The 17,844-nt window shown below is 46.6% G+C and overlaps 1 protein-coding gene and 2 non-coding genes across 4 annotated transcripts; all 3 read right to left on the bottom strand.

Annotated features, from left to right (window-relative positions):
- Positions 1–1,484: 1,484 nt before the first annotated feature.
- Positions 1,485–17,241, bottom strand: KANSL2 (KAT8 regulatory NSL complex subunit 2). Of its 2 annotated transcripts, none has more exons than XM_007528530.3 (10): positions 17,154–17,241; positions 16,417–16,674; positions 14,587–14,765; positions 13,356–13,470; positions 12,397–12,564; positions 11,723–11,885; positions 10,915–11,011; positions 6,556–6,809; positions 3,259–3,378; positions 1,485–2,178 (listed from the first exon to the last, which is right to left on the bottom strand). In XM_007528530.3, exons 2-10 carry the CDS (start codon positions 16,665–16,667, stop codon positions 2,047–2,049), a joined length of 1,479 nt encoding a protein of 492 aa, XP_007528592.1. In that variant the 5' UTR covers positions 16,668–16,674; positions 17,154–17,241; the 3' UTR covers positions 1,485–2,046. The 2 variants fall into 2 exon arrangements, with proteins under 2 accessions (XP_007528592.1, XP_060051440.1); XM_060195457.1 differs by lacking the exon at positions 17,154–17,241 and adding an exon at positions 16,936–17,126.
- Positions 2,333–2,471, bottom strand: LOC132539688 (small nucleolar RNA SNORA2/SNORA34 family). The gene has a single exon (XR_009551016.1). It is a non-coding gene; the product is annotated as a small nucleolar RNA SNORA2/SNORA34 family (small nucleolar RNA).
- Positions 10,694–10,829, bottom strand: LOC132539687 (small nucleolar RNA SNORA2/SNORA34 family). Its single transcript, XR_009551015.1, has one exon. It is a non-coding gene; the product is annotated as a small nucleolar RNA SNORA2/SNORA34 family (small nucleolar RNA).
- Positions 17,242–17,844: the final 603 nt, after the last annotated feature.

Here is a 17,844-nt window from a genome sequence, read left to right as displayed (position 1 = left end):
GTCAACGACTGCCACCTCTCCAGATTCAAAGGAGGTCTCGAAACTTTACATCAGGCTCAACCTGATGCTGTTGACTGGCTACAGAAGAAGGGCAAATGCTAGAAGAAGAAGGCGCCAAGCACAAGGACCAGCATAAGGATCCCGGTTCAAGTCCCCGGCTCCCCGCCTGCAGGGGGGTCCCTTCACAAGGGGTGAAGCAGGTCTGCAGGTGTCTCTTTCTCTCCCCACCTCCACCTCCTCTCGGATTTCTGTCCTCTGCAACAACAGTAACAATAATAATGATACAACAGCAACAATAATGATAACCAAGGGCAACAAAAGGGGAAAAATAACCTCCAGGAGTGGATCCATAGTGCAGGCACCAAGCCCCAGCAATAATTCTGGAGGCAAATAAGAGTGGGGGAGTCTGGCAGTAGTAGTGCAGCAGGTTAAGCGCAGGTGGCACAAAGCAAAACACAAGGACCAGCGTAAGGATCCTGGTTCGAGCCCCCAGCTCCCCACCTGCAGGGAGGTCCCTTCACAGGCAGTGAAGCAGGTCTGCAGGTGTCTGTCTGTCTCTCCTCCTCCTCAATTTCTCTCTGTTCTATCCAACAACGCCAACAACGATGACATCAATAACATCAATAACAATAAAACAAGGGCAACAAAAGGGAATAGTGGAACTAAAGCCAGGGTGGTAGTACAACAGCTCAGCTCTTTAATGGTAAGAGTAGAGGCTTAGATGAAGCTCTGAAGTCCCTGGTTCAATCCCCCACACCACCTAAAGCCAGAGTGGAACAGTGCTCTATTAAAAAAAGAAAAAAAAAGAGTAGAGGCTTAAAGGATAAAAACAACGGGTTTTGGGGTCCATACTCCCAGAGGGATAGAGAATAGGAAAGCTATCAGGGGAGGGGATGGGATACAGAGACCCGGTGGTGGGAATTGTGTGGAGTTGTACCCCTCTTATCCTATGGTTTTGTTAATGTCTTCTTTTTAAAAATAAATAAGTAAAAATAATAAGTAAAAACAAGGCATCTGTAACTGGTAGGCTTTAAAAATGTAATCAACTCTCTCCATTAACTGTTTTACTATTAATGAGTGAGGGAGGGAGAACCAGAATGTCGCTCTAGTACGGACAGTACCAGAGATCAAACAGGACCTCAGGCCTTCAAGTCCAACAGTTATGCCACGTACCAGCTCCTGGACCTCCTTTAACTTTTTTTTTTTTTTTAAAGACTTTATTTATTAATGAGAGAGAGAGAGAGAGAACCAGACATTGCATTCTGGTATATGGGCTGCCAGGGATGGAACTCAGGATCTCATGCTTGAGAGTCTAATGCTTTATCCACTGTGCCGTCCCCCAGACCACCCTCCTTTAACTTCTAACAGATTTTAGTCTTAGCCTCCAAGCTGGACGCAAAGGCGTTTCCTTTTTATGACAGAAGCATATCTGTTTTATTTTCACTTTCCCATCAGACAGCTAATAAACAAAACATACAAGTGACTGTTTTGACATTTTTCACATTTTATTATTTAATAGAAACTATAGACAGTCATTTTGTATCTTACACAGAATGGACACTACAGAAATTTACATAAGTTAGAAAGTAGGCTGGTTAAGGGTCCAACCTATGGGCCGTTTTCTCATTGAGGTTATAGGTCATAGTTCATTGGAGGGGGGTCCAGATTACCCAATTAAGTGATGAGAGAAGGCAAAAATGTTGGCTATTGGAAATAATCAGACACTGGGTCCAACGATATTCCGAGGGTACGCAAGTTCTCACCTCCCACTTACACACCTATGTGAATTCCTCCCAAGGTGCGAGAAATCCCATTACAAATGCCTCAGGAATCACTGATCTCTCTTGCCCAGTGGGAAAGACACCCACTTGCCCACCTTTAAACACTACTGGTTCATTCCCCACCCCACCCCCAGATCTGGTCTTCCTTTGACTACAGCACTGAGTCACCCGTAAGGCAAGCACAATGGCCTGGGCTGTCTTCTACTGACAAGTGCTTGTGTAATTGGGTAGTTCAAATCCTCCAGTCAGATGGCTCCCAAAACAATCAGCTGAGAGACGTGGGTTCTGGCTTTCCATTTGCAGTGGCCACTCCGCCCTGAAGCAATGGTGTGGAGACTTTCTCAGGATTTCGAGATCCCTGCAGTCTGTTGCCATCTCCAGGCATCTGCACTTGGCCCTGTTTGAAGAAAGGATGGACTCTGATTACAAATTCATTCACTGGTCTGCAACAGGAAGCTAGCTCAGCAACGCCTGCTGCTGAGAACCAGCTTCCTCCTTCATCTGGAAGTCATCACTTAGGACCCCTCACCCCTCCCAATGGGAGAGCTGTGGGCTGGCTCTTCCAAATGAGATAGCCATTCTCTGCTGAGGTCCAGAACAGCCACCAGATCTCACAGGAAGACGATCCTCTGAGGCATCTGTATGAAACCAGCAGCTATAGGAGAGCTACTGGTCTTCAGTCAGAGCCATTGGTAACTTACCCAGCCTCAAAAGAAAAAGCCAAACTTTTATTACTTGTCATTAGTCTACGATGAAAGCAATTCTAGGGCTGAACTCTCCCTTTAGACATTTTGGGGGGTTGAGCGGTAGCGCACCGGGTTAAGCGCACATGGCGCGAAGCACAAGGACCGGTGCAAGGATTTCAGTTTGAGCCCTCGGCTCCCCACGTGCAGGGAGGTCGCTTCACAGGTGGTAAAGCAGGTCTGCAGGTGACTTTCTCTCCCCCCTTGTCTCTCAATTTCTCTGTCCTAAAAAAAAAAAAAAAAGCCTCCAGGAGCAGTGGATTCATAGGCACCAAGCCCCAGCAATAACCCTGGGGGGGGGGGGGAATTCCCTGCCTCAGCCATTTCTAATTAACGAAATTCAGTGTCCTATTCAGAGATCTAGGTATTCTCTCTAAATGCCTTCTGGAGAACTGGAGCAGCACACATTCAGGTGCAGGTAAGAGGTATTTCTTTCCAAGTATCGGCCTTGGCATGGGCATGGTGCCTCACGAGTGACTCTGACATTACGAATAGCACCCAGCTTTAAACCCCGCCCTCAATGCACCAGGAAAGGTCACTCTGTTATGGTGTTTTTCCCTCTCCCCCTCTGTCTGAAAAGTTATCTCTGAGCAGAGAACAGCAAGCACAACATCTTCTTTATATGGTTGTCACTGAGCAGCCTTCTACTACGAGTGATGATGTCACAGCTCCCAGGGTGGCACATGCGAGCCAGCAGGGAAGCCTCTGCCCGGCTGGGGTAGTTCTCCACTTGCCAAAATATCCACAGGGCCTTTTGAAATGTCTTTGACTGAGTCATCTTCAAGGGTCAGTGAAGGATCAAAAAGCAAGGGTGATGGAGGGCACTGCATATCATCTCCTACAACATCCAAGTCCTGGGGGGAGGGAGGAAGAGACAAAAGATGTTATCAGCAAAACCAAGGGACCTAATAAGCTGAAGTCCCTATTCCCCGCCCCCCCACCCCCAGCAAACTTCACAAGTATTCTTATAGTTCCCTTACTCCTGGGTCTAGTTTTAATCAAGATTGTTCCAGAATGTCCAAAAGTCCCAAAGAACTTGAGAATTTTTTCCTGCTGTCAAGCATAAAGCAGACTACTACAGCGCTTTTAAAGGTATTAAAAAAAAAAGGGAGTCGGGCGGTAGCACAGCGAGTTAAGTGCAGGTGGCACAAAGTACAAGGACCGGTGTAAGGATCCTGGTTTGAGCCCCTGGCTCCCCACCTGTAGGGGAGTCTAATTACAAGCGGTGAAGCAGGTCTGCAGGTGTCTGTCTTTCTCCCCCCACTCTTCCCCTCCTCTCTCTGTTTCTCTCTGTCCTATCCAACAACAATAACAATAAAACAAGGGCAACAAAAGGGAATTAAAAAAACAACAACAAAAACAACAGGGTAATTCAGAAACAAAAAGTAGAGTAGTGGTTACTAGAGCAGACATGGAAGGGAGACAGGGGAATTATAGTTTAAAAGGTAGTTTGTTTCAGCTGATAGGTGGACAATAATGCCTCCTACATCTTATTTCTGCCTCATAAAAACCAGTCTTCAAAATGCATAATTCCTTACAAATGTTCACTTAAATAAAATGGTGCTACAGGCATCTATCTCCCTTCTACCTCCACTTCCCTCATTTTATCTCTACCCTGTAAAATAAATTTTAAAAATCAATACAAATAAGGAAATTGGCAAAAGTTAAGCCAAGGTTGAGCTGGAATGTCAACGGATCCCTAAAGTCAAGCAGGAAGTGTTAGTATTAATTTGGGATGAAACCAAACCAGAAATGGGCTTACACACTGGGGCCAACCAAGGAAAAAGCTGAGGTGAAGAGTGGTGTGCAAAGTCAGGCTGTGAAAGTCCTCGGGAACACCTCTATTCTAAGAAACAATAGACTCTATCGTAACCTATCAGAACTGGCAGATAGCAAAGCTAGAGTCAGTTCTTAGGGGCGTACAATGCCGCTATAGATAAGCCTGGGTGGGACCATTGGTGCCTCAGGCATAAGATATTTTGTTTGCTTTTTAGGGGGTGAAGATAGCATAGTGGTTATGCAAACAGACTCTCATGCCTAGGGTCTGAGGTCCCAGGTTCAACTCCCAGTGCTCTGATTAAAAAGGAAAGTCTTTGCATAGTCACTGTGCTATCTCCCTAGCCCCCCAAAAAAAAGTTTATTAGAGACAAAACACAAATTTACACTATCTACATAAGATACTGGACGGGGAGTCGGGTGGTAGTGCAGCGCAAAGCGCAAGGATCAGCCTAAGGATCCCGGTTCTAGCCCCCAGCTCCCCACCTGCAAGGGAGTCACTTCACAGGTGGTGAAGCAGGTCTGCAGGTGTGTCTGTCTTTCTCTCTCCCTGTCTTACCCTCCTCTCTCCATTTCTCTGTCCTATCCAACAATGACGACAACAATAATAACTACAACAATTAAAAAACAAGGGCAACAAAAGGGAGAATAAATAAGTAAGAATTAAAAAAAGAAAGAAAAAAATATTGGACTTCCATTATTTTTTAAAATTTTACCGCATTGGGAGTTGAGTGGTTGTGCAGCGGGTTGAGCACACGTGGCGCAAAACACAAGGACCTGCGTAAGGATCCTGGTTCGAGCCCTCGGCTCCCCACCTACAGGGGAGTCGCTTCACAAGTGGTGAAGCAGGTCTGCAGGTGTCTATATCTTTCTCTCCCCCTCTCTGTCCTCCCCGCCTCTCTCCATTTCTCTGTCCTATCCAACAACATCAGTAACAACAATAATAACTACTTCCCAACTCCCCTAGTTTTCAATTCCCTCAGGAAAAGAGAAATGTCTGCAAATTTTAAATTATCTCTAAACGAACAGGCTTAGAAACAACCATTGTGAAAGAATGGAATTCCCCAAGTGGACTAGCTCACTGAAGGAGACAGCGAAGATCTCTTAGAAACAAGATGAAGTTACACTAATGCACTAATTGTTTGCTTTGAAACTGCACACCTTGCAACCCCCTCCTCAGCTACTTGTTAACTTGTCCATTTGGCTTCTGTAAACACTGCTTGCTTCCTCCCCGGAAGAATAGCCTATTTTCCTTGAACTTTAAGCCCAAAATGAGCAAGGACATGTTAATCACGTAGTTCATGTAGACCACCCCCACTCACTTTTCCCTTTAAAGGAGGCCAAATTTCAAGCCTTCATGTCTCCGAGCATCGGGACCAAATCTGGTACACCGGCCTGGGATGTCTCAGCTGAATCTGTCTTTGTCTTTTTGGTGTTGTCGCTGTGTAAGTCTGTGGACTGGCCTTATTTTCAAACTCAAGAATAAATTCCTTATACTTCACTTATATACGGGAGTCGTGGCAGTCTGTGTGGGTTCGGATCAGAAGCGCTCTCTCATTATGGCGAGCCAGCCAGGAGCTTTGAAGCCTTCTGACCACCACAGCCGACTCAGGTTCTGCTCACTGTCAGGTCTCGAACTGATTCTCCTTGGTCCTGTGACAGCTCTGAGGCCTGTTCTACACGGAGTAGTTTTTCTGACTAAGCACCCCGGAGGTGAGGCTACTGGCTATAACCCACCTCTCCTACGGCCTTAGCAGTGGTCTGATTCTTTGTACATCCGTCTTTGTGTGTGTTAATTGCCCTATTTTACTTAGAGCTCCTCCTCTGGAATACTGCTTTATCCCTCTCAGCTAAGTCCTTCGTGAGACTGGCATGGTCAGAGATAATTGGAGGTTTCTGGCCACGGCATCCCCTGGCATAACGAAGCTGTAGAAACCTATAAAAGGAGACTGTCTTACTGGCCTAGATTTGCTAAGGGCTTGAACTTAAATACATCTGTTCAGTAAAGCCTCATACTCATAGTCCTCTGTGTCTGTCGATTGTGGAGGTCAGATCAGAAGTGTCCTCACACATCTTCCTCTCTAGCCTGTGTTGGCCTCAGTTTGTCTTAGTTTGTAATGGGTACGGTCAGAAACAAAACTTAACACCATCATACACATATTGTTTCAACACTCCTAGCCACAGTGAGTGGTCTCTTCTCACCATTAATAAGGCCTTGCCTAAGAGCCCACCGGACCAGAGCTTCTCTAACTTACATCACTGAACTCCAGAGGTAAGCTCTCAGTGGGCTGGAGCTCAGCAGCACTCAAGTACAGGTCCACGGGGCCGGCTTCCAGATCATCTGGCACTGACAGAACCTGCTCGGGCTTATACATCTGGGGAGGCAACTGGAAATGCAGAGGGCAGCAGGGATCCTCAGAGAGGTTTACAGGAACTGGCTTGTTGCAGGGCACCTCTTCAGACCCCTGGCAGCATTTGAAGAGAACCTGATTCGTGTCCTGACAAATATCTGTAGAAAAATGGTCAAGGGAAATGAAATGGATCCATTGGATGTACGGAAGAGTTGTCTGTCTGCCACGTTAAACTCAACGCCTAGACTACTCAAAAACTGGCTATGTCTAACAGAGAACCAGACACAACTAGCTAGTGTTTTCTCACATTAGCACCATTTACTACCATCTAACTCGCTTTACTGGCACTGCTTAACCAACACCCCTTCCAGCAGCACAGGCATTTAACCTGAAGGCACTACTCAGCCTGTCTCTCTCTCCCTCTTTGACCAGAACACCGCTCAGTTCTGGCTTATGATGGTACTAGGGATTGAACCTGGGACCTCACAGCCTCGGGCTCGAAAGGCTTTTGCATAAAATTATGCTGTCTCCCCAGCTCCCCACCTTTTTAAAGAAATAACATTTATTGGGAGTCGGGCAGTAGCTCAGCGGATTAAGCGCAGGTGGCACAAAGCGCGCGGACCGGCGTAAGGATCCCAGTTGGAGCCCCCGGCTCCCCACCTGCAGGGGAGTCACTTCACAGTGAAGCAGGTCTGCAGGTGTCTATCTTTCTCCCTTCCTCTCTCCATTTTTCTGTCCTATCCAACATTAATGAGATCAATAACAATAATGGCTACAACAATAAAACAACAGGGGCAACAAAAAGGAATAAAATATTTTTTAAAAAAAGAAATACATTTATTTGATTAAAAAAAAGACAAAAACCAATCGGTAGGGGGAGAAAAGGGAGACATCTGCAGTGCTGCTTCACCACTGGTGGAACTTTCCTGTTACAGCTGAGAGAGAACTGGGGGTTTGAACCATGTCCTTGTACACTGTAACATGTACACTAGCAGGAGCACCCCCACCTGGGCCCCTCTTGTTCTTTTAAGAGTCAAACATGGAAAGAAATGATAACCCAAGGAATCTACGCCTCAAAAAAATGTCCTGACAGGTTCCAGTAGCTTGCAAATGCCTCTCCCAACCCTTCTCAGAGTGAAGAGACACAATGCTGTTTCTACAATGTCCGGTAGAGTGACTGAGTTTGCAAAGACTTTATGATAAAGTCCTTTAAAGCAAGAGGGACCAGGAAAACCAGTAGCTCTGAGAACTACGGATCACATCGTGACAGGACATTCTAACATATTTCCATATCCTTTTTGAAAATGGGCAGTGGTGGTTTGTGGCTGGGGGTGCTGGGGGTGTAGCCCTGCTGGCAGAGTCCAGGACTTGCATGCCTGATGGACCTGGTCTGATCCAGGTCTGAGAGGTGCTTTGGTTTGTTCTCACATGAAACTATCTCATATGAAATAAATAAATCCTGAAGGGGAGACAGTGTGAGTTCAGGGTCTGAGTCCTCTGTTATGATTCCAAAGAGAAAGGGAAGCTATTTGGTTTTGAAGGCCTAAAGAAAAGGTTTTTAGGAGTTCTAGCAGTCTGTCACGTGGGAGCAGAAAAGCCCTACACTTCCAAGTTGTCCGAGGCTCTGTAGGATGAATCAAAATTGAAATCAGATAAAATTACAAAATTCCAGTTCAAATTATCCTACGAAATACACTTTACAGCTTACCATTTCTTGAAATCAACTGCATGGTTATTTCTTTCCCCCTCTTTAGAATTATGGGCAACTTCTTGTTCCCAAAAGATTAAGGTCATTCTTACCAAGCAGACTTTTTTTTTAAAATAAAGTCATGTAATTCAGTTCATACCTAGGAATTGCCACTCCAAAGCAGGACTTTACAAGTCTGGCACTACTGACAACATGGGTTTGCCTGACAATATGGGTGCCCTTTATAGGGTTTAGCAGCAGTACCGGCTCTACCCACTAGATGTCAGCAACACTTCCTCCCGGTGTTGTACCCGGGATAACCAACAGCACTCTGTGCTGAAGCCCCAATTTATTTAAATGACTACTGAAGGTGGCACTTTAATAAGCTAAATGTTTTAAATCACAACTTTCCCCAGGGAATTCCATCTGACATTTACTATACCAGGATATCCTGGGGAAGCCCGCCCCCATCCTCCACCAGACCCTCTTTCCTTTCAGATGGGGACAAGCAAGACAAAGAAACGGGAATGGTTAATTAACCTACAGCTAGAGTGTGGGTCCTTCACTTTCAGTCCAGTGCTGTCTCCATGAGACCAGAGTAAAGAGTTAACAGGGCACCAATGGCAGTCGCATCTTTCTCTGGGATAAGGACTTAAGGAAGGGTAAGTGACTTTGGCAACCGTGGCGTGGAAGAGAGCAAAAAGAAAAAAAGACACCTCCCTTCTCTTTTCAAATACGTTTCATCTCCAACTCTGATTTTTAAAAGAAGAGTATTTTTATAAGCTATTCACATACAGTAAAGTTTTGCCTTTTAAAGAAATTTAAGTCCACTGAAGACCTAGAAAGTACAAACACAGTCACAGTCTTTATTTATTACACTGGCTGCCCAGACTTAGCTCCTTGTAGCTGAACTACTCTACATGGTCCCTGTCATCTCCTGTAAGTCACCAGCACTTTCCAAGCTACATTCTAGCGTGGTTTCTTCTCTAATTGCCCATTTCTGAAAAGTCTGTCTCCAGTTGAATGAATTTAACATAAAAACACTGGCATGCAACGGCCTCCTTATAGTTAATTACCATAAGTGACATAATCATAAAATATGAGAATCATCAAACCACCTCTTTAAAAGATCATAGATACCTGCGGCTGGGTGATGGCACACCTGGTTGAGTCCATGTGCGAGGGCCCAGGTTCAAGGCCCCAGCTCCCCACCTGTGGGGGAGGGGGGCTTCACAAGCTGTGAGGCACGGCTGAGGTTGTCTCTCTATTCCCCCTTACCCTCTCCCTCTCGATTTATCTCTAACCAATAGATAAATAATAATAATAAGCCCAATACCATGAAAGGTTAATTTCACCACATTGGTGGCAACTTTTGAAATTCACTCTGCTCACTCAATATATGGGCACGTGCAAGTATTAAATTTATATATGACACTTGCTTAATCTCCTCTTTAATGATCGGTCACTTCTACTTTTAAATCTGGCCCTAATAGCCATCACCCAATTCTATTTTGAGGTTTCATCTTTCCTGTTTAGCATCTTGCTCAAGCAATCTACATACTCTGCGGATAAGGACAGTAATCACTCTGCAATGCTGTAATAAAGCTGGTGAAATACTTACTAGGATTTCACAACCAGTCTGCCTCTTTATTTTTCTCTCTCTTTCTGCTAGAGCTTTGTGCATGTGCAGTACCACTGCTTCCATCGAGTTCTCTTCCCCGGAGAGACCCCAAAGCACCATTCCACCACGCCTGAGTGCTTCAGTGATGGTCAGACCCTCCTGCACAGTACGGGGAGCCCCTACTGGGGAAGCTGTCCTCAGTCCTTCTTATGCCTTTCTAAAGTAGGAAGTTCTCTTTATAGTCAAGAAACTCCCTTTTACTTCCTAATATCTCTTGGCAGGCAAATGAAATCTAACGAGATTTCGGCCTTTCATATATAGTCAAGATTTAACAGCCGCTTTTACTACGAAACTTTCTCAATGTCTAAGATGAAGATACACTCTCCAAGTCCAATAAGCAACTCAAAAAATGTAACAGCCTTAATAGTCAATGTAGTCCCATGGTGTAACAAAATGATACCATGCTTCGAAGGCAAGTTAATGAGTAAGGGGAAAGGACTAATGGCGTAGGAATCATTCCACAATTCCCACACTGAAAGAAACTGAAAACAGACATTAAGGACCCTGATCATACACAAGCAGCTCACAGCTTAGATTGATCTCTTTTTTTCAAATAGCAACTTAACGGTATTAGCATTCAAATGAAAAAGTTACATCAGGGATCTCTGTATTTCAGGATCAGGATTTTAACTGACTATAGATAAGTATCAGTCCGTATCCTGCACCAGTCACTCAGCTGTTTCTTGCTAATGAATTGACCATTACATCTCCAAAGTTCTGAAATGGCCAACAGACCATAGGAAGACTTTTTTTAGGCTCCTGCTTGAAACCAACAGCTTCAACGAACTGCTGGTCTTGATTCAGGGCCAAGGGAAAACAAGATCTTCAATTAAGCAAACTAGGAATTCCTACTAGCCCTCTACCTAGCTACAAACCAAGCAGGGTAAAAAGATACGGGTAAGGCAGTGTCTGGTCATTGGGAGAGACTGATTGGAACAGCGAACATCATCCACAAAAGCCAAACACCTCTGGCTGGAACGAGTAGTATGGGCCTAAACAGAGAAAACAAGTCAGAATTTTCCAACAAAGGAGCATGCAGCCAACTACGACACTTAGGTATTACATGTACGAAAAGTATGTTCTTAAAATCTAGAAAATTAAACTTTACGAATTTTATTCAATCAATACGATGAAAGGCGAAGAGCAGTTTAAGACTTCATCTTGAGGGGTCAACTCTGATCCAAGCATGTATGTAACTCAATACTATAAAGCTGGGATAAAGTTGAGCAGTTTTCAAACTACTGTCTATTAACAGGATCCTTTTTAATTGTAATCCTCTGTGCATCATCAACGAATCAAAATAAAATGGAATTACTCTTACTAAAACAGGGGCCAAAGGCTTAAGAAACAAATTTAACAGTTTCTCGTAAATGCGTATCTGGGCATTCACAGATCCTATTATCTTCACACCATCTAAGGAAAATTTCCTGAGGAACTCTGACTGAACCTGGGTCTAACACGTCTGAATCAAGAAAGCCAACTTCTCAATATACAAATGAGTAGAAGAGCCCACAGAAGCTACCAGACCAGTCCATGGGTCAGAAGGGAACCGAGACCTCCAGGCTCTGTCACTGCGCGCTCTTCACTAAACCCCATGTCCAGTGAGTCAGACTTCAGAGCCGAGACTGTGTTGACAACCACCTAGACTTTGTAAATAAAGCAGATATCTACGTACCAGATGTAATGCAGTGAACGTGAGTTACCTGTTGGGCAGCACCGTCTGTGGCCAGCATTCTGCGTTCTTTCAACTGTCTGTGTAACAAGGCTTCCACTCCATAGCGCTGTCGATACCGTCGAAGGCATTTTAGTCGCTTGAGGTTCTCTCGTTCTTTGGTCAAAAGTCCCTCTGGGCCAGTCAAGAGACTACTACCTGCAGAGTCATGACAGTCAGGATGTCTAGTCGCTAGGGATGCTTCTCTGATGTAGGTAAGGCAGGACCTATCTGACCTAAGATGGGCGGTTTTGGGTGGGAGTAGATAGCATGCATAATGGTTATACAAAGAGACTCTTGTGCCTAAGGCCCAAAGTCCCAGGTTCAACCCTCCACCCACACCACTATAAAAGCCAGACCTTTTGGGAGTCTGGCAGTAGTGCAGCGGGCTAAAAGCACAAGGACCGGAGTGAGGATCCTGGTTCGAGCCAGCTCCCCACCTGCAGGGGAGTCGCTTCACAGGCGGTGAAGCAGGTCTGTGGGTGTCTGTCTTTCTCTCTCCCTCTCTGTCTTCCCCTCCTCTCTCCATTTCTCTGTCCTATCCAACAACGACGACATCAGCAACAACAGCAATAACTACAGCAATAAAACAAGGGCAACAAGAGGGAATAAATAAACGTTTTTTTAAAAAGCCTTACTAGTTCCTTACTGGAGCTCTCATTAAACTTGCCTAGTGCCTCATGCTCCACTTTGCGACTGTGTAAGTAACGTCGTTTTTTCTCCTTGAGGAGGTGCTGAAGTCGTTTAAATTGATCAATGTATAAGGACTGCAAACGAATGAGTTTCTCCCGCATAATCAGGGCAACTTCTTCTGCTGTGTAAACACCAGCGTGTCTGGAATAAAACAGAGAATGCAGCAAAACATACAAAAGCACAAGAAACACCAAAGATAAGTGCTCAACCAAGAGAGCACAGCGTCTTGCTACACGAAGCCCAGGTTCAAACTCTGCCGCTGTGGCGTCTGTGTCTGAAATCAAAATAGAATGAATGCCCAGGAGTATTGAAATCACGTTGTGCAAGGCCCTCGGCACACACCCCCAAACACACACACAAAAACCCCAGCTTAAAAGGAGACTGGACCAGTGCTTGTTACTTAAAAGCGTCCAGTGCTAAAATAGTCAACTTACAGAAGCTTTATGTTACAAAGTGCATGAGAACCCAGCTTCAAACCCCAGCTGCAAAGCGGATGCTTCATGAGGTGAAGCAGTGCTGTAGTGTCTCTCTCTCTCTCTAGTTTCCCCTTTCCCTCTCACTTCCTGCTTCTATGCAACGGTAACTTGGAAAAAAAAAAAAAAGTAGTTATTCAAATACAATCACTTCATTAATCCTGAGGCTTAAGCCAAGTCAGTCACATGTCTCTCTTCCTCGCTATCTTCCCCATCCCTCTGGATTTCTCCCTATCTCTATTCAATAAATAAATAATATATATACTTAAAAAAAATCCCATCTACACCTTGACTGAGATCGTAATGAACCGTGCCGTTTTTATACACACAAGTTGGCAGTGACTACAGTGACGCTTTCTTTAACCCTCCTAGCTGAGCCTGTTAGTAGCACGCAGCACTACATTTCACCTATCGACTACACAAAGTATCTTAAAGGAATCATGTGCAGTTACAACTTACTTCAAGGGATCTTCTTGATCACTATCTATGCTATCAGCTTCACTGTCAGGGTCGCCTCTCCACGTCTGATCCACAGTAATGGGCTCCTGCTCCCCGTCGCTCCAGCTGTCTTCATCTGAGGCAAGGAGGGCGAGTAGCCAGTAAGACTTCCCACCTCCGTAACTCCACCACACAAAACACAGCAAAACACATCAACCCCACCCAAACTGAACAGGGGAAAAACTTTAGTACAATGGGGCTGGGGAAGGGAGGAATAAATAAACATGCGGAAGGAGAGACCACACACACACAATGGTTTATAGGATACTTCCATGTCTGAGGTACCATACCAAAGGTCCCATGTTCAATTCCTGGAACCACCATATGCCAGAGCTGAGCACAGCTCTGGAGGAAAACAAAAACCAACCAACCAACCAACAACAACAACAACAACAACAAGCAGCCAGGTAAGATTACATGCAATTTAACCATACCCTTAAAGGGTCAGAAAAGTCAACTCCTTGGTTGAGTGCATGTTACAATGCACAAGGACCCAGGCTGGAGTCCCTGGTCCCCCACCTGCAGGGGTGAAGTAGGGCCGCTGGTGTCTCTCTGTCTCTCTACCACTCCCTTCCCTCTAGATTTCTGGCTGTCTCTATACAATAAAGATAATAAAATTTTTTAAAAAAGAAAATCAACTCTTAATCATTCTTAACTATTCCTCTCCAGAAACTACCTTATCTAAGAAAACAGTAATTTAGGAGGGAAAAGTCATAAATAAACCTAAGTATACACTGTTTCATATTAAAAAAAAAAAATAGGGAAAATAACAACTCAGGAATCCTCACCACACTGCCAGTCAGGATCACAATGTATAGCTCTACCGTGTATATGTGCAACGTATCTCCAGTGCCAAACTAATTTTTTTTAAAGATTTTATTTATTAATGAGAAACATAGGAGAGAGAAAGAGCCAGACATCACTGCCAGGGACTGAACTCAGGACCTCATGCTTGAGAGTCCGATGCTTTATCCACTGAGCCACCTCCCGGACCACTTTTTTTTTTTTTCCACTGACCTACTTCACCGCTTGTGAAGCGACTCCCCCTGCAGGTGGGGAGCCAGGGGTTCAAACTGGGATCCTCACGCTGGTCCTTGCACTTTTCACCACCTGTGTTTAACCCACTGTGCTACCACCCAACCCCCAATTTCTTCCTTAAGCTTCTTCCTCTTTTGGGAGAGAAGATCCTTACCCAGAATCCGGCTAGCTTCACTGCGGCTACTCTCTGGAGTCTGAGACCCCGGCTCTGTCTTAGCGTAGGAGCTCAGCTGGCACAAGAGGGCTTCGCCCATAGGCCCCGGATTGGTCTTCTTCATTTGCGCGTGAAATGCCAAGGCATTTCTACGGGCATGTTCAGCACAGAAAGACACCCTGTGAACACAAAACATAAACATGTTATACGCATATAGTTTAAGAGATTAAATAGACTACTACTATCTCCATTTGTAAACAGACAAGCCCTGTGAAGCAGAGTAACTGTTATCTTTTTTCAGTGTTTATTTACTGTTTTGTTGCCCTTGTTTTATTGTTGTAGTTATTGTTGTCGTCATTGTTGGATACGACAGAGAGAAATGGAGAGAGGACGGGAAGACAGACACCTGCAGCCCTGCTTCCCCTGAAGGTGGGGAGCCGGGAGCTCTAACCGGAATCCTCATGCCAGCCCTTGCACTTAACCCGCTGTGCTACCGCCCAACTCCCAAAGCAGAGTAATAACTTAACCAGCCGAAGGTCAAATGACTTGGTCTTAACTAAAGGGAACTGTTGTCAGCATAGGCTACTGTATCAGCATAAAAAAAAAAAAAATTCCAACTACCAAAATCAGGGCATTATCTCTCTCTCAAAAAAAAAAAAATCCATTTTCATTTCTCAAAACCGACTTGGAAGACAACTTCAAATTTAATATGAATGAGCTGTAAGCACTAAGATGTAGGAGAAATTTTTTTAAAATCAGAAGCTACATTTATCCAGCGGGGTTATGCTTCTGCATAGAACTAAAGCAAAGGTAGAAGAAAATATGACAGTGGTGGTCCAGTAGGTGGCGCAGTGGATAAAGCCTTGGCCTCTCAAGCATGAGGTCCCGAGTTCAATCCCCAGCAGCACATGTACCAGAGTGATGTCTGGTTCTCTTTTCTCTCCTCTTATCTTTCTCATAAACAAACAAAGAAAGAAATTCTTGAAAAAAAAAAAAAACATGGGAGTCGGGCGGTAGTGCAGCGGGTTAAGCGCACTTGGTGCAAAATGTAAGGATCCTGGTTCCAGCCCCGGCTCCCCACCTGCAGGGGAGTCACCTCACAAGCAGTGAAGCAGGTCTGCAGGTGTCTGTCTTTCTCTCTCCCCGTGTCTTCCCCTCCTCTCTCCATTTCTCTCTGTCCTATCCAACAACATCAACAACAATAATAATAACTACAACAATAAAACAACAAGGGCAACAAAAGGGAATAAGTAAGTATTTAAAAAAAAACTTTATTAAAAAAAACTTAAGCGCTGCACCTGGTTGAGCGCACATGTCACAGTGCACAAGATCCCGGGTTTGAGTGCTGCTTCCCACCTGCAGGGGGAAGGCTCTGCAAGTGGTGAAGCAGGGCTGCAGGTGTCTGTCTGTCCCTCTTTACCTCCCCCTTCCTCTCGACTCTGTCTCTAGCCAATAAATAAATAGAACAAGTATAATAAAAATTATTTTTTAAAAAAATAGGGATGCTTCCAACGAAGAGGGGAGCGGATATGGCACTCTGGTGGTGGGAATTGTATTGAGAGGAGGGAAAAAAAAAAAAAAAAAAAAGCTGATGTATGTGACTCAAGTGGACACGATTCCCCAGTGCTCACCCTTGTTGTTGTCAATTTCCCAGGGCAGACCCATAACCCCCATTTCGGAAGCACGTGTCCGAAAGGTCGACCAGGGGCCCGTCGCAGCCTCCCCCCCACACACACTAACAAACCACAAGTGCAAGAGACACAACATCTGCGTGTGCGTGTGTGCGTGCGTGCGTGTGCGTGCGTGCGCGTGTGTACACTACGTAGATACCCGTCTTTCTTCTCGGGCTTAGGGGCGGCACTGGGGCACCTCTTCCCATTCTTGGAGGACAGGTAGCTGCACTGCTTGAAGGGCGCATTCTTGTCCTCAAGGATGTGCTTGATGCAGAACTCCTGCCCCTCCAGGCGCAGCTGCGAGCATGGGCGGTGCGTGAAGGAACAAGACAGAGGCTCCTGAGACTTGGCCGCCGGAGTGATTCTCCCCCGATTGGTCGGCAAGACGTGGATCCGAATCCTGTTCATACCAGATCTGCAGGGTCACACAAAAGATCGACAGAGTCCTTACCCTTCCCGAGCCAGAATGGCTGCCTGACGACATCCCGGCGGGCCGCCAGGTGGTGGTGTCCGGAGGCCGCTCGGGCACCAGGCGCGGCCGGGAGCCAACCGCCCTCCGCCCAGGTCTCCTTCGCCAGCTTCTCTCCCTCCATGCCCGCCCCCCGCGGCGCCCGGCACGGCCCGGGGCCCCGCAGCCCCGCGCCGCTGCCTCCGCTCGCCCCGTCTTTGTCCCGACCCGCCTCGGCGCTCGGGGCTGGGCCCGGCCGTCCGCGGCGGCCCATACGAGCGCCATTTTGGCCTGCGGCTCCGGGCACTGGAGCATCCGCTTCCTGGGAGCCTCTAGGAGAGCGACCCCCGACGGCAGCTGTGGTGAAACAGACGCTCCGGGCGGGTAGGGGAGACAGGCGGCAGCCGAGCCGCGAAGCCAAAGGGCAAGCGCCGCCGCCATCTTACCTCCGGCTCCGTCTGGCGCCGCTCGCTCTCTCGGCCGCGCCGGGCGCTCGTAACTTGGCCTCTTTACGGACCTGCCTCTAGCCGCTGATTGGCTACCGCGACTAAGGCGGGCGGTCACCATTGGTCGAGCTCAACCACCTATCCCGCGCGGGAGGGGCGGGACGTCAAGAAAAGGCGCCCCGGGGTAGGCCGCGCGAGCTGCCAGTCAGTAACGCAGCCCCCGGAAACGCGAGGCGGAAGGAGCGCTCCAGACAGGGCTGCGTTGGCACTTGCACGGCGTGGCGGCGGGTACTTTCGGCCCGTTGCCGCCAGTCCCGACCCAGTCGGTCTGCGGTCACGGATAAGTCACCAGCCCACTGTGTCCGGTGGTGACAAAAATCAGGCTTTTTTGTTTTGTTCCTCCTCCAGAGTTACTGCTGGGGCTCAGTGCCTGCACCACGAGCCCACTGCTCCTGGAGGCTTTTTCCCCCCTTTTGTTGCCCTTGTTTTAGCTTTGTTGTGGTTATTGTTGTTATTGCTGTTGTTGTTGGATAGGACAGAGAGAAATGGAGAGAGGCGGGGAAGACAGAGAGGGGGGGAGAAAGACAGACACCCGCAGACCTGCTTCACCGCCTGTGAAGCGACTCCCCTGCAGGTGGGGAGCCGGGGGCTCGAACCGGGATCCTTAGCCGGTCCTTGTGCTTTGCGCCAC

The sequence above is a fragment of the Erinaceus europaeus genome, chromosome 7 (genome assembly GCF_950295315.1).
Source record: "Erinaceus europaeus chromosome 7, mEriEur2.1, whole genome shotgun sequence".
Taxonomy (NCBI): Eukaryota; Metazoa; Chordata; class Mammalia; order Eulipotyphla; family Erinaceidae; genus Erinaceus; species Erinaceus europaeus.
Note: the sequence above shows the minus strand (reverse complement) of the source record. Positions and strands in the feature narration are given on the sequence as shown.